At 47.6% G+C, this 26,360-nt stretch overlaps 1 protein-coding gene across 1 annotated transcript in view; it reads right to left on the bottom strand.

The window, feature by feature from the left end:
* Positions 1–13,123: 13,123 nt before the first annotated feature.
* LOC138349605 (heat shock protein 75 kDa, mitochondrial-like) overlaps positions 13,124–26,360 on the bottom strand; it is a 47,614-nt gene continuing 34,377 nt past the window's right edge. The window contains exons 5-6 of the mRNA XM_069335375.1: positions 23,235–23,471; positions 13,124–13,260 (exon numbers count right to left, since the gene is read on the bottom strand). Coding sequence (XP_069191476.1) covers positions 23,359–23,471 — 113 coding nt within the window. The 3' untranslated portion in view covers positions 13,124–13,260; positions 23,235–23,358. The remainder of the gene's footprint in view (positions 13,261–23,234; positions 23,472–26,360) is intronic.

Raw genomic sequence — 26,360 nt, forward strand, 5'->3', positions numbered from 1 at the left:
CCGCACGTACACCACACAAAGAGGGGGCAGGAGAGGGGGCAAAGGCAACCCACACTGGTCCCTGGGAGGTGTACGTGAGCCCCTCACCACGGCAAGGAGGCACCACGGAGGCACCACGGCAAGGAGGCACCACGGAGGCACCACGGCAAGGAGGCACCACGGAGGCACCACGGCGGCACCACGGCAAGGAGGCACCACGGAGGGGTGATGCAGTGAAAAAACAATACTAACAAAACCCCCTAGAACAAAAAATCAACCGACCTTTTGACTTTAAGGAAAAGAAGGTAGTTATTCTAATGTATAAATCTCTGGTGTATAGTAATACAGTAGTCTCATAGTAATCATTTAGATAAGTGTATCCAAGCTCGGAGAACCCCCCCCCCCCCCCCTCCTTTCCCTGCCCTCTTTACAAAAACATACCCACTTCCAAAAAAATTCAACACTGGCCAACAAAAATATTTCGAAAACTAAGTCGACTCTAAAACCAGGAACAACTGAGGGCCACGACAAACACTGCAACTCTCTTCTACCCCCCAAGTCATCTATTAATGATCCAAGATAATTTGAGATACTTCCTACAGACGAGTCCAGTGACAGGGTGATCCAGTGAGTAAATTGAAGCACGATACAGGTGTCAAAGGACTTCATTCAGCCCAGTGGATAACTAACAACATTATAATCTGCAGTTTTGTATGCCTCACCGTGGCCATTTAAATAAATAAATTACAGGGTTGTGGCAATGTTTACAGCATAAGGTAAGGTATAGAGGAATCCTGGATTGCCTGGTAATGTCTAGTGTTTGTATGTGCTCTAGGCAACCAAACCGAATAACATTTCTGGTGTTAGACTATTTAATCCGACTTACTCATTCGGTAGAACCTTTTAAACCCAAATAGTAATTCACTTTAAAGGTAAAATTATTTGGAGATTCTGCTTAACAGATTCCAAATTACCGAGCTATGAAAGTACTACGAGGCAAGTTTAACTGGTTCAGTGTTTGCCTATCCACACCCCCATGAGGTATGTGACAACACTGAATAAAGAAAGGGTCTTTGAGCATTCAGAGTGCACAAATTTAACATGACATGACCAATATAGCCAGGTGTTAAAGATCATTCTAAGCAGTTCTGCATAATCCATATAGTATCAAGTAATATAATTGCGCAATGGTGCCTAGTGGATAATGTTTCCTATTAAAATGCATTGCACAACTGTTTGTATTAGAGATTTTAAAGCTGTGAGTGGTACACTTCTCTCTACACTTCTAAAATACTTAACCACGCCTCTCTCACACACACACACACACACTCGGAAGGCATGCTTTAACACTGAAATTCCTCATACACCGAATACATCCCCCAAAAATAACTTACACTGTAGAAGGTCCCTGTACCTAGTCCAGGTGGAGGGGACCCTCTACGGTGTTGTCGTTGTCGTTGCTGAGTTAGGGGCAACGACGATCGTGGGATCGGATGCGCCCCGGCGTACCCGTGAAGGGTGAAATCGCAAAGCCAGGAAAGGCGAAATGCTAAGCCAAAACGCGAAACGAGTGACGCCAAGCACTAGAAACTAATATGCCACACGGCAAAGCTACGCACAAAGGGTGAGGCAGAAGCACATAATAGAACAGGGCAAACAAACAGCCAGAAGGACACACAGCATGTCAGAGCAAACACACAAGAAATCAGAGCACATACTTGCCCGGGAACTTGGCCCGCGGGAACCTCACATTGAACGCCTCCCAGAGCACCCATTGCCAAGGGTCTCGTCCATCCACCGGGGACGCCATAACATCTGGAACCGGGGCAACAAACACCTGCAAACTGGGGACCCAGATGGTAGAACTCTTGAGGCGAGAAGTCGCCACTCGCCCCCACCGGAGGAATGGCAGGCGCCGCCGGGGAAGCTGCAGCAGCAGACGGGACGCGCACCACCTCATCAACATCACCGGAGACTGCCGCCAGAGGGAGCGGCGGGAAATCCTCGTCGCGGAACAAGTTGACAGGAGCTGCAGGGGCCGCAGAGCACCCGGCAGCCTGATGCCCCAACAGGCCACACCGGAAACCAGTACGAGGCTGCCGGGCATAATACACCCGGACGTAGTACCCCATAAGCCGGACAGAAGAAGGTATATCCGACCGCAGGCGCATCCCCAACGTGCAAATGTTTGTACGCCTCCCAGCATACCGCCCCGAGGAGAGCGTGTTCACCCGCACGCTGACAACAGTACCAAAACCCCCGAAGTAACGCCGGAGGAGGTCATCAGGGAACTCCAGGGGCGCACCATGGACACTGACATAAGTCAGGGCACCACTGCTCGCCACAGAGCCGGCATCGTCAGGCAACGGCAACGTAAAAATAAAATGATAAACTGACCACCACAGTTGACGTTGACGGGTTAATTATTTAAAAAGAAATACATATATATACCACAGGAGTACACACATAATATGCAATATGGAGCATAATTTGAGCAAACTCAACATTACATTAACCTCAAGTAGAAGGGCACCCTTGGAGAAATAAATTGCAGAGTTAGCTTATAATTTTTGAGATTATAAGGTGAGCGTGAGTTATGATCATTAAGACTAACTGTTTTTGTTAGAAGGGGGGGGCGGACTTTCATGTTATTTATGTCTACCAATCACCAAGTTTTACTTCTATTTTGTACCAAGTTAATAATTAAATGTTTATACTGATACAAAAGTGTTATGAGGTGGTAGAAATTGCCTAAGCTACTCTATCCCCTCGAGATGTATTTTATTGGCTCAATAAACGTTCTTTAACATTGTTATTGAGTTCAGAGTAACTAAATGTCTACATTCTCGTCCCTTGATGGTAGCTTCACACTGGAGATCATATCTCCGTTCACTCCACACTAAGAGACGAAACTTTACAAGAGCTGCGAATTACGACCATCTTTCAAAATTCATGAAGACAGATTTTCTTAAGTCCCTCTTCAAGAGACTTAAGAAAAATCGTGCAGCGACTTTGAGTTACATTCGCCCCTCACGTTCCCTGTGCTACAAATGAGCAGAAATTTGTGTAGTGTTGAGGCAAGTTGGCATCTGCCTTGGCGGGTCAGCGATCTGGGACAAGATAACGAGCCCTGTTGGAAGTTCCCGCTGATAACGCAGATGTATAGTTACGTTAGTGAGAGATGGAGCGAGGGAGCTCGCTAGTATGGCCGGAGATTTCAGTGTGGATGTGAGCCTCCCTGAGAGAAACTAAGTGTATTCGTTGTTTTCCATCGGTGTTTTTTTCTTTCTGTATTTGAGCACCTGTGTGAATGAATGTACGTAAACAGATGGAAGTGTGTGTGCACTTGACTCAGCGTTCGTGCTTGACCCATTTTCCTACTCATCCATCTACACTCATGAAGGTGTAGATACATATACCCATGATATACCCATCCATATTCCCATGAAGGTTCCACCTGTGTACGATAAATAAACCGTACAGTTATTATCTATTCTGTTTGTATATATGTCGTGCCTAATAGCGGGAGTTGCCTAGCAAGCAGAATTTTCCTGAAAGTTGAATTTTCATACATTTTTAAACATGAAATGATGTGGTTTAGAGTTTCATTATACATGAAAATTTTTGGGAGTGTAATCAATTCGAGCAGAGCCAAACTAACCTAAGCGACTTAACTCTCCTAATCTAACCTATCACGATAACGTCGGTAATTAAGGTACGTAATATACAAATAATTTGTATTTGGAATGAAAAATTAATTTAGAATTAAATAATTTGGAAATAATTATTTGAACATTAAGAAAATCATTCTGCCTGTTAAGTAAATTAGGCCTTGCTTACTAGGCCAAGTAGAGTGGTTATGGCTGTGTGCGAAATGTAGTACGGAACTTCTCTCTACTGCTTGCATGAATGAATAAGTTGAAGCATGCGCCCAGCATCAGGAACCTTCAGATATATCAGCATCTTGAGGTTATCTTGAGATGATTTCGAGGCTTACCGTCCCCGCGGCCCGGTCCTTGACCAGGCCTTCTTTTTGTTATACATCCCCAGCAAGCAGCCCCGTAGCAGCTGTAATTCCCAGGTACCTATTTACTGCTAGATGAACAGGTGAATCAGGGTGAAAGAAACTGTCCATTTGTTTCCGCCTCCACCGGGCGATCGAACCCATAACCTTAGGACTACGAATCCCGAGCAGTGTCCTCTCAGCCGTCAGGGAGCTCTGTTGCATACCTACAGGAGATGTCAGAATTTAGGCCCACGTCAAGAAAAACTGTTCGACAATAGCCATTAAAAAATAGCAAATAGGTTTCTAACGAGTTAAAGAGTGAATTTAAGCGTAACTGTCTGGGACTAGAATGGTGGCAGTCACACTACAGTCAACACTAAGGAAAACAAAATAGGAGTGTGCCTTATTGCTAATAGTGAGTGCCTTGACATATATTGGCGAGCTGTCCTCGACCCCGACGCAGTTGGGGCCTGACAGCTGAGTGGACAGCGCTCGGGATTCGTAGTCCTGAGGTTCCGGGTTCGATCCCCGGTGGAGGCGGAAATAAATGGGCAGAGTTTCTTACACCCTGATGCCCCTATTCACCTAGCAGTAAATAGGTACCTGGGAGTTACAGCTGCTACGCCTGCTTCCTGGTGATGTGTAACAAAAAGGAGGCCTGGTCTAGGACCGAGCCGCGGGGACGCAAAGCCCCGGAAGCACCTCAAGATAACCTGATGGGCCGTCAACTGTGCTCTCGTCCACATTTCCAGCTGGAAGTAGGCTGACGAATAAGGAAGTAAGTAATTATCAAAAGAAGGCACCAAACCGGGAAGGCTATGTAGCACCATCAAATGCGCAAAATAATCAGAGGGCGCTAAATATCACCAAGGATGCCAATACGAGAACAAAAACGCATAAGGCGAACGATATCAAAAGTATCCGAGTCACCAAGAATTCTATCGAGGGACAAGTGACCGCGAGGGACGGTCGGAAAGCAAGACACGCTCGTCCTGAAAGTCAGGACATTCAAGAAGGACATGCACGTCCGTAAGAGGGACAATGCAACTAGGACAATAAGGAGCAGGGCTGCGCTCCATCAAGTGACCATGGGTTAAGCGAGTATGGCCACTACACAACCTCGCCAGAGCTGTTTCCCACCGCCGGTTACGGTGGAAGGAGGACGGCCAGGAGGAAACACAACATTTAAGAGTACGTAGCTTGTTACCAGAAACAGACAACCAAGAAGCCTGCCAACGGGGTAAGGACTGAGGAATGGATAACCGGGTAAAAGTCGGAATACGGAACGCCTTTACGAGAGATGGGACAAGAGCGGACAGCTTCCTTGGCGGCAGCATCCGCACGCTCATTTAAAGATACACCAATATGGCTGGGAACCCAACAAAACTCAACCGACTTAAATTTACTGTGAACAAGAAACAGCCAATGTTGGATCTCGACAACTATTGGATGAACCGGATTAAAGGACCCGAGAGCCATGAGGGCACTACGAGAGTCAACAACAACCACAAAGGAAGACTGACAACGAGAAAGCAGGAGACGAAGATCATAGAGAATCGCATAAAGTTCCGCTGTAAAGATGCTAGTCTCCAGAGGTAAGCGACACATATAAGTGCGATCAGGAAAAACAACAGAGTAGCCAACACCGTCCGCCGACTTAGACCCATCGGTGAAGACAGAAACGGAGCGGGAGTGAGAAGAAAAGTGCTCAAGGAAAAGGCGTTTTAGAACCGTAGGAGGGGTAAAAGCTTTAGTGATACGGGTCAAGGAAGTACAAAACCGTGGAAGAGGAACTCTCCACGGGGGCAAAGAAGGAACAACACGAGGAGAAACATCAGAAATACGAACGGAAAGAGAATCCTGCAGGCGAGATAACCGGACAGAAAGAGGGAGCTGATGAAGAGGAACAGAAACCGCAGGAGGGGTAAAAGTTAAAGCACGACAGAGGCGAGAGGAAGGATGTTGTAAGGACCGCGCAAGATAGCGAAGACAGTAGCGATCACGGCGGTCCTGGAGAGACAGGAAGCCAGCGTCAACATACAGGCTAAGGATGGGAGTCGAACGAAAGGCACCAGAACTGAGGCGCAACCCAGTATGGTGCAAAGCATCAAGACGGCGAAGAGTAGGAGAAGCAGACGAGTAAGCAGGGCAACCATAATCAAGCTTAGACAGGACGAGAGAGGAATGTAAAGCAAGGAGAGTGCGCCTATCCGCTCCCCAAGAAGTATGGGACAAGACCCGAAGGAGGGTAAGGGCCTTAGAGCACTCAACACGAAGGTAAGAGATATGGGGAGACCAAGACAAACGAGTGTCAAGGAATAACCCCAAAAGCTTTGCGGATTCTTTGTATTCAAGGGGATGATCATAAAGTGACAAAGAGGGACGAAGAACAACCCATTTCCGCGTAAAAGTCATGGCACAAGTCTTAGAAGTAGAGAACTTGAAGCCATGATCGGTGGCCCAAGACGACACGGCATCAATTGCAAGTTGAAGCCGGCGCTGAAGGAGAGGCGAATCATCACCCTGACAGCAAAGGGTAAGATCATCGAAATAGAGAGCGGAGAAGACACCAGAAGGAAGAGAGGAAAGAAGACCATTGAGGGCAACCAGAAAAAGAGTAGTGCTCAGAACACTACCCTGGGGCACACCTTCGTATTGCTGAAAAGAGGCAGAGATCGCGGTACCAAGGCGCACCCGAAAGGAACGACGAGAGAGGAAGCTGCGGAGAAAGAGAGGGAGATGACCACGAAGGCCAAAAGAATGAAGTTGAGATAGAATATGATATCTCCAAGTGGTGTCGTAAGCCTTTTCCAGGTCAAAAAGGACGGCAACAACGGAGGTCTTCGCAACAAAAGCAGTACGAATATAGACCTCCAAGTTCACCAGGACATCTGTCGTGCTGCGGCACTTGCGGAAACCAAATTAAGAAGGGGAGAGGAGGTGATGGTGTTCCAGGAACCACATCAGACGAACGTTAACCATACGTTCAAAGAGTTTGCAGACACAACTTGTGAGAGCAATAGGGCAAAAGTCCTTAGGGGAAGTACCCAGAGACCCCGGTTTGCGAATAGGGAGGACAACGGCATCGAGCCAGTCCTCAGGGACTGACGACGACTCCCAGATCCGATTATACAGACTCAGTAAATACTGAGACGTGCACGGAGGGAGATGGCGAAGCATCTCATAATGAATACCATCGGAGCCCGCCGCCGTAGAACCGCAGAGGGCCAGGGCAGAACGAAGTTCAGAGAGAGAGAAGGGATCATTATAGGGAAGTTGAAGACGAGTGCAGAAATCTAAAGGACGAGACTCAAGAACAGGCTTACGAAGAAGAGAAGATTGGGGAAGATGAAGACCAGAGCTAACAGAAGAAAAGTGGGATCCCAGTTCGGAAGCGACCTGCAACGGGTCCGCCACAAGAGTATCATGGAGGTGAAGGACCGGTGAAACATCGGGAACGAATTTACCCGCTATCTTGCGGATACGCTTCCAGATCTGGGCCAGAGGAGTTTCGGACGTAATTGTTGAGACATAAGATGCCCAACATTCACGTTTAGCCGTACGGATGGCCCTACGGGCCACCGCACTCGCTTTCCGAAAGAAAAGAAAAGAATCGGTCGTCTGCCTACGGCGGTGCCTCTTCCAGGCTGCACGCTTACAGCGGACAGCCCGAGCACAGTTCGCATTCCACCAGGGAACGCACTTCCGTGGACCCCGGGAGGAAGAGCGAGGGATAGAGCGGAGGGCAGCGTTGAAGACAGTGTCATGAAAAAGGAGGAGAGCGCGAGAGAGAGGCAGAAGGGAGAGGTCAGAGAGAGCAGCACTGAGGGTAAATAGGGTCCAGTCCGCCTTAGCAAACTGCCACCTAGGGAAAGAGAGGGAAGGGCGAAAAGAGAAAAAGGAAACAAGGATGGGGAAATGATCACTTCCGTGGAGGTCATCAAGAACCTGTCACGTGAAATCTAAGTAAAGAGAAGAAGAGCAGAGAGAAAGATCAAGACAAGAAAGGGTGCGAGTCCGAGAGTCCAAATGAGTGGGCTCACCAGAATTCAGAAGAGACAGGGAAGAAGAGAGGAGAAACGGCTCAAGAAGGCGACCCCGGGTATTCGTCAGAACGTCACCCCAAAGAGAATGACGACAATTGAAGTCACCCAGCAGGAGCACAGGCTCCGGCAAGGAGTCTAGGTGGTGTTTCAAATCAGGAAGAGAAAGCGGGACACTCGGGGGGAGATAAATGGAACAAACAGTGTACCATTTCCCCACAAAGATACGAGCAGCAGAACAATGGAGAGGTGGTGGAAAAAGTAAAGGAACAAAGGGAACATCAGCACGAATCAAGAGAGCAGAAGAAATAGAAGCCCCAGCAATGGCTGGGGGGGGGGGGGGGAGAGAAAGGAATAGCCACGAAAACGACCAGGACGAGCACCAAGCATTGGCTCCTGGAGACAGACACAAAGGGGCGAAAACCGCGAAATCAGAAGTTGGAGTTCGAGGAAATTGGCGTAATAACCTCGAACGTTCCATTGAAGAACAGACATCGACGAGAAGGGAAAGGACAACAACAGAGAACAAGGAAGAAACCAAGGCGAAAGAGCAACAGAGCACGTTAAAGAATATCAGGGTCAGCAAAGTCAGGGTTAGGGGGCACGGGTAAACTGAGCAAAGACGGAGGGAAGGAAACGGGAGAACAGATCAGAGGTGGGCGGGCGGGGTCCGGAGGAGGAGGAGGAGACAACGGAGAGGAGCAGTCAAGGACAGCAGCAGGAAGAGGGGGAGTAGAAAGAGGGGAGCATACCTCAGCAAGAGCAGCAACTGAGAGGGAAGCAGGGGCCAAAGAAACCTCCATAGCAGGAACAGGGGGCGCAACCACCGAAATGGGAGGGGAAGGAGCAACAGAGCCAGAAGTAGGAGCCGAGGAAGAAAGCGAAACCTTCTTACCCGCCGGGGAAGAGGAAGGAGAGGAGCCAGGTTTACGCTTCTCACGTAAAGAGACCGGTGTCCCAGCAACCACGTACTGGGCAACGGATTCTAGCGTCTCAACAGGAGAAGCTGAACGAGAGCACACATGACGGCCGTTTGGAGAGCGATGGACATCCGCCCGCACCGACAGGCGGCGGGGAGAGTCAAGAGACGGAGGGGAAGGATGGGAAGGAGGAACGGAGGGAGACGAGGAAGAAGACACAGGAGACACGACAGACCGGGTAGAAGGAAGGGGAACCCCAGACAGAGGACCAGGAGGAGGATCCTTCGGGACAGAACCCAAAGGAACAGAGGAGGGGGCAGTGGGTGCATCAGGGTCCAAGGCCCGGAAACGGTTGTGAGTCTGAGGAAGGCGGGAAGGACGAGGAGAGGAAGAGCGCAACACGCGAGCATAAGAGATATTAGCATAAGGCAGGAGCCGGCGAACCTGGCGTCTCGCCTCAGGAAAAGATAAACGCTCCCGGTGCTTCAGGTTGAGGACGGCTGCCTCAAGCTTGTAATGGACACACTCGCGGGAGAAGGTAGGATGGGCCTCACCGCAGTTGAGGCAGCGAGCTTGGGGAGAAGTGCACTCCGACTTAGAGTGACCTTCGCCACCACACAAAGGACAGAGAGAGACAGTCCCGGAGCAGCGGAGGGCACCATGCCCAAACCTCCAGCACTTGTTGCAGAGCCGAGGAGAAGGAATGTACTCCTGGACAGAGCACCTGGCACCAGCAAGAATGACAGAGGGTGGAAGGGTCCTACCATCAAAGGTAATCTTCTCAACCCGGAGGGGTTGACGGCGACTACCACGAGGGGGACGAGTAAACGTGTCCACCTGGAGAATAGAATGGCCCTGGGCAGCGAGGATATGTCGAATATCGTCGTGGCAGTCGCGCAGGTCCCGAACACCGGTCGCAACATGGGGCGGGAGCAGAATAGTGCCAACACTGGCATTCAACTGAACGTTCTTCGAGACCCGAACAGGGGTCTCGCCAAGACAGGATAAGGCAGCCAAGCGGGAAGCAGCATCCTGAGAAGGAGCAGCAATGACACGTGTACCGAGACGAGTGGGGTTGAAAGTAATGGAGGCATCCACGGAATCAACGAGATGTCGATGGAGGGAGAAATCGTCAGGAGGCGCAGAATCAAGAGGGAGGAGATCAAAATATTTGGCCCACGAAGCGGGACCAAACAAGGCTTGATAGGTAGCAGAACTGGAAGGAATCGAGCGAGGGCGGCGGTGAGAACCCCCAGAGAGAGAGGGGTTAAAAGGCGCAGTAGTAACAACTAGAGAAGGAGCCGCGCCAGGGGACGAGGTAGTCACCACTGGGGGCTTGGGGCTCGACCCAACCACAGAGGAGGGAGGGGAGCCAGGGGAAGGAGTCAGAGAGGCCAAAGGAGGAGCAAGGTCGGGGCCCAATGCAGCGGAGGCTACAGAGCCCGGTCTTCCAACACGGACCGACTCGGGGGCTTGGTCGCCCACCCCACGAGCCTGAGAAGGTAAACCAGAAGCAGCCGAAACAGGGGTTATCATCTTGACGAAAGAAGAATTCATTCACGAATGTGCCCCCACACCCACCATGGAGCCACAATTAGAGGCAGGACACCCAACAAGAAGCTATCGCCGATCATGCCGGGGCCTCCTAGGGGTGCGTCGTGAGTATACGCCCCACAAACGCCACCTTAAGAAACTAACAGTCCGTCGAGATCGGGTTCAGTGACGAAAGGGGGATTGACAATAAAAGGTTCTCCTCGCTCTCGACGTCGGGTACTACAGTTCTACGGGTGCAAGAGTATGCCTCCTCAAGCACCCGGGCGTCAAAATAGAAGAAGTCCAAGGGAAGAACCAGAACGAGCAAAAGGTCGGCAGGAAACGGCAAGCAGATAGGAGAAGAGGGGGGAGAAAAACGAAACAGAAGGAAAAGGAAAAGGTGTCCAGCAGAATTGGAGAGGACGGCAGCAGGAGCACAAGGCTAGAAAAGGACAGAGGACTGTCCCAAGGAGCATCACACTCTGGCAGCCGCCCACTAAGCCCCCACAAGGGCAACAACGAGCTGAGCGGGGAGGGAGTCCACACTAAAAGATTTGGTTGTGGAGGAGATTCCCGCCCGAAGGTCGGCCATCTTGGCGCGCAGATTGAACACCCCTGGCTGGACTTTCTTTCCACACCTCGCCTGGAGCTCATCTTTGAATTCAGATGGCTTTTTTGGGCCAGTGTGTGCTCACTGCAGCTACCCAGGGGCTCACAGCACCGGGGGAGGCCGGAGCCTCACTAATGGACGCCTCCCCGAGCGGGGGCGCCATGTACGTTGACAGCAAGTCGCAGAGAGGAAAACGTCTGCTGGAAAATGAGTCGGCTGATGCTGTGCCAAAGCGAGATGCTAAGAGAATGTCTTTGCCTTCAGAAGACCTTTCTTTTGTGGTACCTCATTCCTCGTTTGTGGTTGTCCTAATCCAGTCAGAATCAGCTCAGTGCGTGGTTGCAAATCCTCGTACCTTAGGTGCAGCAATTGAGGCTTCAGTATTGTGGTCACATTGCCTGCCTGAGACCGCGTGTACCATGGGTAGGGGGTGCAGCACTGAAGCTACACATCAAAAAGGAGGCTCTATCACACATCCGTGTATCCGACATTATTAAGTTTGGGGACTGGCCTGTCAGGTGCCGACAGGTATTGTCGCAGGAGCAGTCTCGGGCCCGGTATGGGAAGATTGGCCCAATGACCAGAGTGTTGATGTGGATAACATCCAGACCGCTCTGCATGTGTTAGGGGGTACATTAGCGGGATTATTGGAAGTTACCAGGATTCACGGAGCAGCAAACCCGACATCCATGGTCCGTGTAAAGTTCGATGGGCCCCTCCCTGATCGGGTGGCACTACACAGGACCTCGTATCAGGTCCAGCCCTACAACTTCCCTGTGTTACGATGTTACGCTTGTTATCTATTGGGGCACAGTCGCCTCGCCTGCCGTAATGAAGCACACTGTGCAAACTGCGGCAAAACAGGCTATACAGACAGATATAACGGTGGGTGCAACTTCAGGGGAAGGTCAAGCTTCCCATGACCTTGGAGTCATTGGAGATGGGTTTGTGGATTACCTGACCTAGCAGTTTATGCCTTTGGGGAGATCTCCCCCCTCCCCCCCCCCCCTGGCGTATGCATTAATGATATATAATGCATATGCCAGCCAGTCCAAGCCTAATCTTAAGGTAATTCTCCTATCCCTCAATTTATTCTTTACCTACTCTTCACAGCAAGTCTTTGTCACCCACATTGAACAATATTCTAAGTCTTCACCACCCCAAAACTTGCCTCGCCACCCAGCTTTTACCTTACCATACATCTTTGCTACCCATCATTTGGTTCGGATTAAACATTCAAGGTTAAATGTTTGCCCTTGATCACCTAGCAGCAATTGAGGATACAGATGTAAGCTGATTGGAGAGTCGTGTTCCGAGTGTAAACTAGTAGAACTTAAGTCAAGAAACTGATCCAGTGATCCAGTAGTATGATCCACAATAGACTTGAGAATGGTCCAGGACGGACCGAAACGTCGCCGTCGCTTCACCTTCTAGTGTGTGGTCTGGTCAACATACTTCAGCCATGTTATTGTGACTCGTCGTCTGCACATGATCCAGTAATTTGTTCCGCAAATCCACAACCCAGTTACCAAACCAGTATTTACCCAGGTATTTCCTAAATCTAAACTTATCTTCATTTAAAGCCTTATCAATAGCTTGTTATGCCCATTCATCCACTTGTACACTTCAATCATGTCACGTTAAGGTTTTTCCAACATCTCTTCATACGGAAGCTTTCTAATTTGCGGGATTAACTTTGTCATCCTAACTGACGTGTTCTAGTGAATTATGTCCATTCTTTAGTATGGCGACCAAAACTGAACGGCATAATCTAAATGGGGCCTAAAAACAATACGTTAATAAACCCAGCCGACTTATTGCTAACTCTTCTTTAAATAAATCTATGGGAAAGAAAAGCTCTCGGCCTGCTAACAAGAGTGTACAAATCCACAAGGGCCGGGACGAGGATTCGAACCTGCGTCCGAGAGCATCCCAGACGCTGCCGTAATCGACTGAGCTACGACATGGTCAAAAGGAGTTGAAACCGAAGTTCTACTGAACTTACTGGATCCTGCAGCCTCTCCGAGGCACAAACCAGTGTAAGTGTAACAAGAATGTGAAGTTGACTACGTCCATCTAGTTCCACCCGCTCCTCCCCAGAACTAGTTGTTAAATAAGCACTTTACCTTGACTCCTCTGATCCAACACTTGTCCACACGGGCCACACTCCTGAAAAAATATTTTTTACATATATTAAGGGCAAGTATAAGTAATTATTAAAAGAATGCACTAAACCGGGAAGACTATGTAGCACCAGGGTAAGTATAAACAGTTTATTTCAAATACAATCGAGTAGCAAAATACAATTATGAATTTCAAGAACACTGGAACCAATCACTGGAAAAGGTGTGTGACGATAATCTCCTTCAAGAGATTGAGCCTGCTCTTCCCTCCAAAATTACGTCTTCACAATTATATAAAAAGACTATGGAAGAAATGTCCAACAACGACAACAACACCAGCACCAGCAAGGCTTGCAAGGGTGAGCAGAAACGTATGCAGCCCGCCACCTGTTCGGACCCAAATCACCAAACTACCCGTTGATCGCTACGGCTCCGCTGATTGGTCGCCGGTCTGGCTGCACCTGCACTCGCCCCCCAATACTACCCGATGTCTGGGGTCGCCCCAACATCAGTCTTCAGAATGTTCCGTGCTTTCGTAGCCAGCACACCTCCCAGCTAGACTCTAGAGTGTACTGAGAGAGGTGGTGGCTTTAAGCCAATATTCCAGCACCTCCCACTTACTGTTGTATGCACTTCTTGTTATTTTGCCTTAACGTAACTTTTCATTTTGTCATTTAAGTATTCTTATTCTTTTGATTCATTGATTTTATTATAAGAATTTGTTTGTGCATTATTTTCATGTTTTGATTTATTTAACGTAATTAAAATTTCATTGTTAAAGTTTTACTTGTGTTTTGTGTGTCTTCTCCTTACCTTACCACAGACGAAGTTCCAGTTTTTCTATTTTTTTTATAACTATGTGACGAGGCCATACCCCTAGCCTTAAACAGCCGAACACCAACGCGTTACCGTCACAAGTTTTATGGGGGCCTGTCCTAGGAGCCTCACTCAGGTACTGGTGCCAAGTGGTAATTTATGGTAAGCGTATTTAACTTTGTTAACGTAGCTTTACTATTTTTCATTCAATTTCATTTTTTATAAGGTGCGGTGTATTGTGCATTACGAGAGTAACATATAGTGAAGGTGAGACAACTTTGGATTACGTGGTGACTGTAGGCCTCAGTCATACTCTTAATTGGTCATCTCTCCCTCCGTGTTATTACTCGTATTTACCATCTATGTCCCTTGAATATTTCTCATTCTGACAGATCATCATATTGGTACCCTGGTACTGTGGTCTGCCCCGGGTCAAGAGTACCCAATCTTCTGCAATCTGACTGTAGGAGGACAAAGAGGGCCATAGTTCCTCTAGCTCGAACTTTAGTTGCTGAATTGGGACCTCAGCAGCAGTTCTCGTCACCAGTTGACACCTCGCACCCCTACACGTCAGTCAGAGATGATGATACATACAACGGTAGGGAATTAGCTTATTTTTTCAGAGCACAAAAGTTCGCTAATTCTGTAAGTATCATATTAAATTCAGTGGGAAAAACTTGCTTTATGTCCTTTAGAGACTTGGCAAGGTATGCCTACATCCTTGGACTACCAATTTTACTTTTGAAGCATTTAACTGTTTCATTTGTTTTCGAAACTTTGTTTCATTTGTTAGTAGGATTTTCTTGCCCTTATTCTCTTACATGAGTACCGGGTACAAGATTTCCTGCGCCCTTGATTTCATTTAATCATTTAATATCTTTCACTTAACGTTAATTGTTAAAGATCACACAGGATAGGTACCAGTTGCCACGTTGTCCTGTTTCTGACATTTCATTATTGAACATTCGTGTACCTTTATTTGCTAATTTCACCATGTTTCGTCTCCAAACTTTCCGTGCAAATCCAGCAGGTGAAATAGGGACTTTAAGTCGTGCCAAGAGGACTGAACTACAAACTCTTGCACATGAGTATCAACTAGAAGTTCCCTACCAAGCCAACAAAAATGACCTACACAACCTGTTGCTGGATTACTATTTAGAGCAAGGTAAGATAGACTCTGAAACTCATGAAACTTACTATATTGCAGATAAAACTGATTTGGCAACGCTGAAACTCAAACTAGAGCTGGCCAAGATTGAACGTGAGCAGCAAAGGGAAGCCCTCGAACAACAAGAACGAGCTGCTGCCATACGGAGAGACGAACAAGAACGCGAAGCTGCTTTGAGGAGAGACGAACAAGAACGCGAAGCTGCTTTGAGGAGAGAAGAACACGAACGCGAGGTCGCATTACTCCGTGAACGTGAAAGAGTACAGCTTGAAACACTCCAGGAGCGGGAACGCTTACAGCTTGAAACCAAACAACGCGAGTTGGAAATACAACGCGAACATGACAAGCAACAAGCGACTCTGGCTCTAGAGTGTCGTCAACGCGAAATCGCCTTGGAAACTTCACACTTCACTCAACGCCAGCAAGCTACTGCCAATCTTCCCGTCAGTTTTAATATATCACATGCAAGTAAGTTAATGCCATCCTTTGTAGAAGCAGAAGTTGATGTGTTCTTTACCACCTTTGAAACCCTTGCTAATCAACTCAGTTGGCCTGTCGACCAATGGGCAACACTTCTCAGAGTCCATCTTACAGGTAGAGCTGCAGTCACACTCAGTACTTTGGCGTCTGAGAATGACTACTACACTCTGAAACAAGCAGTGTTGGACGCCTACCTCCTCTCTACTGAAAGTTATAGAAGGAAATTCCGTGACCACCTGAAGGCAAGTACCACTACCTTCCTCGAGTTTGCTAACACGAAACGGAGGTATTTCATGAAATGGCTGGAAGCAGCACATGTCTCTACTTTTACAGAACTCGTCAACCTGATGCTTGTTGAAGAATTCTTGAGACGTGTGCCGCCTCCTGTCCGCCTCTACTTAGCAGATAAAGAAGAAACCGACTACCTGAAGTGTGCTAAGTCGGCTGACACTTACAGCCTCATCCACCGGCTGACACCTGAACCATCCTCCAGTAAGAAGTCGTGGTACAGTTACGAGAAGGTGAGCCCCGATCAAGCTGGTTCACAACTGTACTGCAAATATTGTAGACTCTATGGACATACCATAGACAAGTGTGGTAAGTCTCAATACAAGGGAACCACTGACCAACAACGACCCAAACCAACTCCTCCTAAGTCCGGTAAGCCTGTGATGAATGTTGGTGTTGATGTTAATGATCTTTCTCTTTTCAGTAACCACCTGTATACTGGAACTGTCTCTGCCAACGGTTCAAATCCGGAGGGACGTTTCAAATTGAAGATCTTGAGGGACACAGCGGCTCTACAATCGATCATCTTGAAGTCGGCTGTGCCCAACATAGTCTACACCGGGGAAACAGTCTTCATCACTGACCTCACTGCTACCACTCCATACCCTCTCGCCAGAGTCCACCTGAATTGTCCCTACGTGAACGGGGAAGTCCAAGTCGCCGTCAGGGAAAAGCCTTTTCCCATGCCTGGAGTGCAACTTCTCCTAGGCAACGACTTGGCAGAAGACCTGCAACCGACCAACCTGATCGTCATGGACAAACCCCAGGTGTGTAACTCTGTGCCCATAAATCCTATTCTCGAGTATGTTCCAGCAGAGGTTCAAGAGAGTGATGAAGTTTCTCCTCCGGTTCTCGTGACCACCCGTGCACAAGCCGCACGTCCACAGCCAGCTGACTCTACTGCTACCGCTGTCCCTCAAGACCCTCAGAAACTACCCCCGCATCTGACCAAGTTGGAGTTCCGTAAGTTGCAGAGGGAAGATCTTACTTTAACACCATTGTTTTTCCAGGCTGAGACTCAACCCGACAGTATTCCTGGGTTCTTCCTAGAGAACGACTTGCTCTACCGCAGATATAGACCCAGTAAACTGAAGGAGGAGGACGATTGGGCCAACACCGAACAACTTGTGATTCCCACCAGCCTGCGGCCCACTATTCTACACCTGGCCCATGGAGCATTCTCCCACTACGGCTTCAACAAGACTTACCATGGGATTCGCCAAGACTACTACTGGCCAGGTATGGTAAATAACGTCAAACAGTACGTAAAACAGTGTCATACATGTCAGATGGCAGGCAAACCGAACGTCTCCATTCCCAGAGCACCACTGATTCCCATACAGGTGCCTGCGGAACCTTTCCACAGACTCATAATAGACTGTGTCGGTCCTTTACCTCGGACCAGTTCAGGTAACGCCTACATCCTAACCATCCTGTGTCCTACCACCAGATTTCCCATAGCAGTTCCAGTGAAGAACATCACGGCTGCTACGGTTATCAAACATCTATTGAAGATCTTCACTCAATACGGATTTCCCAGGGAGATTCAAAGTGACTGTGGCACCAACTTCACCAGTGATCTCTTCAAAAGGACACTGGAGGAGTTCAACATCAAACAGGTATTGTCCAGCCCCTATCATCCTGCTTCACAGGGTTCTCTTGAACGTAGTCATCAGACCATCAAAGCACTCTTGAAAAAGTTTTGTAGTGAAACCTCAAAGGATTGGGATAAGCAGATTGACCTAATAATGTGTATTTTCAGAAGTCTCCCCAATGAGTCCCTAGGAGTATCTCCTTATGAGATGCTCTACGGCCGTAAGTGCCGTACTCCCCTTAAGGCTTTCAAAGACTCTCTCAGAGATGCCACCTTCAGTGAGCATCAGAATGTGCCCCAGTTTCTTCAAAACCTTCAACACATTCTAGAGAGAGTCCACCGCTTTGCTCATGATAATCTATTGAAAGCCCAGGTGAGAATGAAGACTCATTACGACCAGACCAGCAAAGTAAGAAAATTCAAGCCGGGAGACTTCGTCCTTGCTTATTTCCCTATCCCAGGTTCACCTTTACAAAACAGATTTTCAGGACCCTACTGCGTCAAAGAGTGCAGGAATAATAATAATTATGTGATAGAGACTCCAGATAGGCGGCGGAAGACCCAGCTGTGCCACGTCAACCTCCTGAAGCAATATAATGGTACTCCTCCCACTGTCTTGATTAACTATTCCACATTCACAGAACCCTACATCCACAGTGAGACCTTCCCGGCTTCTTCTCCCGAAAGCACTGACAAGGAGTCGGCGCTTTCTAATTCCAAAATCCTTAATGATCTTCCCAAATGCTTTCAGGATAATACTCGTGCTCCTATGCCCTCTTCTAATTCCACTCTCACCTCGTCAGATAAGCCCTACATCCTCCATGTCGACGCCAATGGTACCGACGATGGTGGTGTCGTGATGCAGCAACGAGGCGAGAAGAATACACCTGTCAGCGACTACTGCTACAAGGAACGACGGAACAATTGGCAAGGAGCTACTCTTCCTCATCCTGAAGCTTCAGCACTTCACTCCACACCTGAAAAGTGCTCGGTCCACCATCAATACGGACCACACCACCCTACACCTCCTGCAGCACGCCCACTTCTCATCTCAACGTCTTCTACTATGGGCTTGCTACCTGCAGAAATTCAACCTGGAGACACTCTATACCAAGAGTCTGACAACATCTTAGCCCATGATCTCTCCAGAGTTTATGAAGTAGAAGCAACTCCATCCATTACTCCACCACATAACGACGTACTTCTTCCAGAACCGCAGGCTTCGGGGGAGAGTTGTGACGATAATCTCCTTCAAGAGATTGAGCCTGCTCTTCCCTCCAAAATTACGTCTTCACAATTATATAAAAAGACTATGGAAGAAATGTCCAACAACGACAACAACACCAGCACCAGCAAGGCTTGCAAGGGTGAGCAGAAACGTATGCAGCCCGCCACCTGTTCGGACCCAAATCACCAAACTACCCGTTGATCGCTACGGCTCCGCTGATTGGTCGCCGGTCTGGCTGCACCTGCACTCGCCCCCCAATACTACCCGATGTCTGGGGTCGCCCCAACATCAGTCTTCAGAATGTTCCGTGCTTTCGTAGCCAGCACACCTCCCAGCTAGACTCTAGAGTGTACTGAGAGAGGTGGTGGCTTTAAGCCAATATTCCAGCACCTCCCACTTACTGTTGTATGCACTTCTTGTTATTTTGCCTTAACGTAACTTTTCATTTTGTCATTTAAGTATTCTTATTCTTTTGATTCATTGATTTTATTATAAGAATTTGTTTGTGCATTATTTTCATGTTTTGATTTATTTAACGTAATTAAAATTTCATTGTTAAAGTTTTACTTGTGTTTTGTGTGTCTTCTCCTTACCTTACCACAGACGAAGTTCCAGTTTTTCTATTTTTTTTATAACTATGTGACGAGGCCATACCCCTAGCCTTAAACAGCCGAACACCAACGCGTTACCGTCACAGGTGTAATTGCAATGGAGATTAATTACAGATTGTATCAACAATAGCAAGTAGGCAAGACTGATAAGACTGCAATAGCCTAACGGAATACATATTTGTCTTGGACTCATGAGGCTATGGTTAAGCATCAATGTTCTTTCAAAGTTACATAGAAACACATTACCTTATTAGGGTCTTCCACTAAAAACAAACCTTTAGCTAATCTTAGATAAACGTACTGTGTATTATTAATTTATTTAGCTGTCTATTGGCCTAAATTATATAAATAACATGTTTAAAACCTCTCAAGTACAGTATATGGTCTCTGAGCACTAAACTAACGTTAGAAGCCTAGTGATTACATTGTCAAAAATGACCATTTACAAGTGAATTCATTTTACATCGTAGAGTAAACAAGATGCAAACAATTAACATCTTCCATCTATTAGACAAACAATTATCTAGTCGTCCCTTCACTTTCTAGTGTGTGGTTTGGTCAACATATTTCAGCCCCCGTTATTGTGACTCCTCGTCTGCAATTATCTTCCCCATTTATCTGCACAATTGTTATCCTGATATGACCACTCCATCGCCCTAGTCGGTAACACTAAACAATCTAGGGCGACTTGTTGCTAAACATTATATGCCCCCTTTAGCTTAGCTACAAGACACGTTGTACATATTATCAAACTACCTTTAATGTCATAATGCAGCAGTTTGCGCGCTCAAAATACAGATAAACAAACTCCTCAGGAACCGTAGGGGAACCTTTGACAAGCCGCCGGCTTCCTGTTGCCGTAGAGGGCACTATGGAGAAATGGTGGCCCTCTGGTAAATTTAAGTCAATATTACCTAGGAGTTATGATGTACCAGCCATTGAACATCTGGGACTCACAGATAATATGAAAACAATCCTTAAGAATAGTTAAACGAATCTTTGACTTAAACGAACAACAATGAATATTGAACTGTACGAGTCTCTGTTGTGGTCCCATCTGGCCTACTGTCCTAATATGGAAACTTCACTTCAAAAACACATTAATGATTTTCCGCTTTGGAGAAAGTTCAAGACAGCAACAACAATCATGCCAGAACTTGTTCAACTGTCACTACCACGAATCTTTGAAGGATTAACACTATAAATGTTTAAATTGTTATAGATTTTGATAGATTAGCCTATAAATTTTCCTAGAAATTACCTCCTTAATATTATCTGTTAGATTAAGGCCCTGCCCGAAGCGCTATGCGTACTAGTGGCTTTACAAGAATGTAAACACATCATGCTATGTACTCTCAGAAACCCAATGTAACTTCTTGTAGATATATAAATAAATAAATAACAGCCGAGGTCTTTGTAATACTATTTTAATGCATTGCTTTATACTTTGTAAAGTCTTTTAGAGAAGTGCTTTGTATTTATAACCTCCAACTTTGTCAGTATTACAAATTAAAAAAATATAAAAATTTTAATACTGACCAAATTGGAGGCTATTAATACAGACCACTTCTCTAAAATGCCATATTTGACACAGACAGGCTGGACAACAGCTTCAAGCTCAACAAGCCACACTGTAACACAGAAAATAGATGTGTTGTTTCCCCCATAGGATTATTAACCCATGAACCCGCTTAACCACTCAAGTCGTAAATGCCGAGTCATTCCTCTTGTTCACAATATACACAAGACAAATCCTCAATAAAATAAGAGGGGGGGGGGGAGTAGGAAGGCTGACCTTTGAGAAGGCGCCGCCGTCCTGTCCCCGTCGAGGCCACTGTAGATGGTGGCCCTTAGGTCAGTTCATCATAGGAGCCCTTCTCCTTCCATCATTCTGAATCATGCTCATCATACTAACCTGCACCCCCTCAATCCCCCTCCCCCCCCCCCCCCACCATCTTCACACAATCTGTGGCCAAAATTTTTCGTTTCATTCAGATTTTCATCAAAATATGTCGAAGATTTCTCTTTGGGTTGTTTTAAAGGGCCTGACAGCCGAGTGGACAGCGCTTCGTAATCGTAATCCTGAGGTTCCGGGTTCGATCTGAAACAAATGGGCACTTTCTTTCACCCTGATGACCCTGTTTACCTATCAGTAAATAAGTACCTGGGAGTTAGACAGCTGCTATGGGCTGCTGCTTCCTGGGGATGTGTAAGAAAAAGAAGGCCTGGTCGAGGACCGGGCCGCGGGGGACGTTATGCCCCGAAATCATCTCAAGATAACCTTAAGATTGCTGGCTAACTACTGGCATGGCTATTAAGGCCACCACAAGCGCCCTAATGACTTAACTAGCGGGTACACCTATGGCTGCCACCTGACAATCACCTCTATATTTTGTCTAAATACATATAATATACAAAATAATAACGAATAACAACATGAAGTACACACCCCGAACAATTCTTTCTATATTATGATTGAGTAATGATATCTGTAACACATTTATTTTTTGCTCACTGGTAATCAACGTGACACTTGCCAGGCGGCGGCTGGTCGACAAATGAGCCGTAACACGTTAAGAAGCAGCGGGACTCCCAGACGCGCCACTCACCCTTACTTCACTATAATATCTAAACTGTCAACCTCTAATACAGTTAAGCATCTGACCACTAGAGGCGCTACTGCTTCCCTGTTATTACGCCATCCATATAATGATTGCTCTCATTATTCATTGTTGCAACGTTTAAATACATTCAACACTGTAGTGACAGTGTCAGATGCAGGCGATGAGTCACAATAACGTGGCTGAAGTATGTTGACCAGACCACACACTAGAAGTTGAAGGGACGACGACGTTTCGGTCCGTCCTGGACCATTCTCAAGTCGATTGTGAAGAGGAGGTAGAGACAGGCAATAAATAGGCAAGAGAGAGCTGAGGAGGAAAGTAAGGTGTAGGGGATAGTAGTAATAATGAGAACTGCAGAAGGCCTATTGGCCCATACGAGGCAGCTCCTATTATAACCACCGAAAGAGAAGGAGATAGTAAGAATAAGAAGAGGATAGCAAGGGAGCGTAGGAGAAGACAATGAACAGAAAAAGGTGAGAAGAGAGAAAGAAAAGGAAAGAGAAAGAAAGATAAATGGAAGGGGTAAGCTTATGTTAAGTCACGTTTGTTAGAAAGTTTAGAGCATTTGAGTATATACTGTGAAAGGGTAGAGTACACAGCAACAAAGCCAGGACTCAAGTTCATGTTGGGTACATTGTGTATCAGAGCCGATTCTACAAGACAGCGTCTGTGTAGAGGCAGGAAAGATTATTTTGTAGGAAGACCAATCAATGGGATGATTAGAATCCCTCACATGGCAGAAGAGAGCATTGTTAGTGTCTGCAGACTTAACGCTTCTCTTGTGTTCTTTAAGTCTGTCATTCAGTGTGCGGCCAGTTTGCGTAAATGAAATTTTTTTTCACCATCATTGTTTGCCGTGATCGCCAACATGGTATTTAGAAAAAGTTGATCTGCTGCTGACCTCTTGCTAAATCTCTCCACTAAGTGACATTAGACACTGGATGAATCATAGATCAGCAGTGTTGTTGATCTAAATATAGCAGGTGCATCTGAGTGGGTCTGGATTAGTAGGAAAGCATCACGCACTAGCCCCTATCAGTCACCATTCTGCAATATAAACAAAAATCCCCCATGCTTTCCACATCACTTGTAATACAGGAAATATGGAGTGGATTAACAGGAATGAGAGAGGACCAAGTCAGAGAGAGAGAGCTGAGGGTCAAGGAAGTCTATGTTCCCTCTCTATTACAGGCCAAAACAAAAATTCATACCTTGGATTAATTTCCAACTGTGGCTGCAAAAGTGAGTATCTGGTCTCTTCGGGTACTGTGTAAATTGAGTGTGTACGAAGTGTCTTGCTGCACCCATCTCTTCCACAGTGATGACACATGGATGCTACTCCAGACGAGAAGTAGTCTTCACTCCCCAACATCGTCCAGCCAACATAGTTTTTAGCCAGTCCATAAATTCAGTTGCTTGGGAACGACGAAGACTACTCTCAGCTGACACTGTAAAAAAAATGGACACAATTTATATGTTATATGCAATAAAAACCCAGAGTTGAATGTAATGAAACGCCATTTTTCTGGGTGAGACCTGGAGGCTCCCCGGAGCTTACTAGGCTGATATGCTAATGTCAGCCTTTGGCATCAGTCATGTGTATGGAGTTCTGTGGGCCTACCGGGGATCACGAGGCAGAACCTGGCCCCCTCAGAGAGGCATGGAGAGCAATGGCCTATAGAAACCCTCGTGTGGTTGGAAGCATTCTATGTCTGCCATCGACCAGGTCAGGCACCCAGAAAGGTAAGCATCCCAAAACAAACCCCTATTCTGGTGAAATTATTGATACCACAGGCCGAACAAGTGGATAGAACTCCCCCTAAAAGAAACGGGCATGACGTCACACGTCGCCGTGCCGCTTTCTGCACAGCTGGTGGGAGCCTCAGACTCCCTACGCCGGCTATCCACCCTTCAGTTCTGAGGCTGGATGTCAAAACATGCAAAAAACTGCCGACCAAAGGGAGGGAGGGATGCCGGGGAGCCTCCGGGTCTCGCCCAGAAAATGGCATTTCATTACATTCAACACAGGTTTTCTGGGGGGAGCCCCTCCGGCTCCCCAAAGCTCCTCAGAGCTACTTACCAAACGACAAAAACATGAGGGACTTACCCCAGAGGCAGTTGGCACTCACCCCTCAAAGCGAAGTCGAGACAACTGGCTGCAACCATCGACCCAAAGCAACACAGGCCTCGGATCATTGACCAAGTAGCGCGCTGCCAGGACCCTGTCCGACCGCCAAAAATTCCGCACCCGAATCTCGGCCCAAGACATGTTACCGAAGACGGCAGCAATGAGCAGCAAACTTACGAATGACGTGGCCACGGGGATAGATCGTAGGCTGGCTAGACCGAATAACCCTACAGACGACCTGGGAGACCCGAACCCTGGAAAAGGGAAGGAGGGAGACCGGATCAACCCAAAGCGAGTAACCCGACACAGAAGCCGTGGCGCGCAAATGACGGTGGAGAGCCGCAACCAGACAACACATGATGCACCCACAGCCTGACCAACCAAGCATCAACAACCCAAGGCCCCTCCGGAAAGCAGCCATCTCATTCTTTGCCAGAAAAGAAGTGGGACAAACTGCAAAAGTGCCGGTGCAAATCCTGAGGCATTACGAGCAGAGCAAGTACGGTGTCGACCCATTGCAGATGAGGCCACCCCAGGTGGCACATGCAACCCGGCCTCAGACTCCACCTATGGCCTACCTCGACCAACTCATGGGCATAGCTCTCTTCCTGGCCAGAGCAGAGCACCCGGACATTCTCTGAGAGCCAATCTGGAAGGAGCTCAAGGAGGCTCAGCAAGCCTACGACAGAACCCAAGTGCCGACAGGCCCGAAGGTAATCCACCACAAACAATGCCAACAGCGAGGGAAATAACATGAAGCTGCACCTCACTAACTTTTGTGAGAAAGGGCGGAGCCAAAGATAGGCATCAAGGGGCTCAAAGTCGAGACCATTTAAAACCTAGAACACTTTCCCAATTCCACGCCACTCCAGCATGCAGGGATCGGCAAAGCCGCGCCAAGAAAAGTGAGAAAAACAATGGGGTGTCAGCTAGCCAGAACGACCGAAAAACCTTGGACTGTACCAAATAGGATAAGAAGGACCTGAACTCAAAACAGGCCAGGGCCAAAGCCAAGGAAAAAACTGGGCCACACAACAGAACCTCATGCTCCTCCAAAGGGGAAGACATGAGGACAGAAACCTCCAGAAAGATGCCTACCCCCAGGGAAACCCAAAGGAACCCCGAAAGCAAAATTGAGAGGGAGTCGAACCCAAGTCTAAAGACGTACAGGTATGAAATATCCCACTCCTGCATAAAAATACCATGCATGAGTATGAAAATACCTCCCCCCCCCCCCAGCAGGAGTATGAGTAGCCTGGGAGAAGCTTCGGCACAGCTTGTTTTAACAGAATAACTGGTCACACAGACCACAATGCTCCCCTGGTCACACAGACCACAATGCTCCCCACCAACCAAAACACTCCCAAACCAAGGAAAAACAAAGTCACAGATTTACTTATTAAAGGCTTTAATATATTTAATTTATTTAATAACACAGATTAAAGGTTTACCTTAAGGGCGAGGACCACCACAAGTGAGGAAGCCCCCCTGAAAGGAGTGTTGACTGAATGCCCCCAGGGAAAGATAACCTTCACCATGCAAGGCTAGTACTTACAGAGCGCACAGGGAAGGAAACCCTGAGCACATGCAGTTCCAGTACACTAAACTCCTGGCTCACGCACACATCCCTATAGGAACACACCGCCTCAAAAGCAAAAACACCAAAGAAAACGGGATGCCAGAGCACAGTGACTACCAGGCCCGGACATCAGTATAGAACTAGACTCTGCACGACCTGGCTGACCCAGGCAGGTGGGGGGGAGGGCAGACTAGTGATGGGGGAGGGGGGGCAGACTAGTGAAGAAGGGGGAGGGGGGGGCAGACTAGTGAAGAAGGGGGAGGGGGGGCAGACTAGTGAAGAAGGGGGAGGGGGGGGGGCAGACTAGTGAAGAAGGGGGAGGGGGGGCAGACTAGTGAAGAAGGGGGGGCAGACTAGTGAAGAAGGGGGGGGGGGGCAGACTAGTGAAGAAGGGGGGGGCAGACTAGTGAAGAAGGGGGGGGCAGACTAGTGAAGAAGGGGGGGGCAGACTAGTGAAGAAGGGGGGGGGGGGCAGACTAGTGAAGGGGGGGGGCTAGTTTTACAAAATTTTGTTTTCATTGTGGGGGAGTTCGTTTGGGAAATTTTAGGCTACGGTTTCGTTTTAACGATGCGGTAGTCTGTTTTGATTTGCTTATCTTGCTAGGAGCCTTCCCTTGGATGGTGGAAAAG

Source organism: Procambarus clarkii, chromosome 33 (assembly GCF_040958095.1).
Source record: "Procambarus clarkii isolate CNS0578487 chromosome 33, FALCON_Pclarkii_2.0, whole genome shotgun sequence".
Taxonomy (NCBI): Eukaryota; Metazoa; Arthropoda; class Malacostraca; order Decapoda; family Cambaridae; genus Procambarus; species Procambarus clarkii.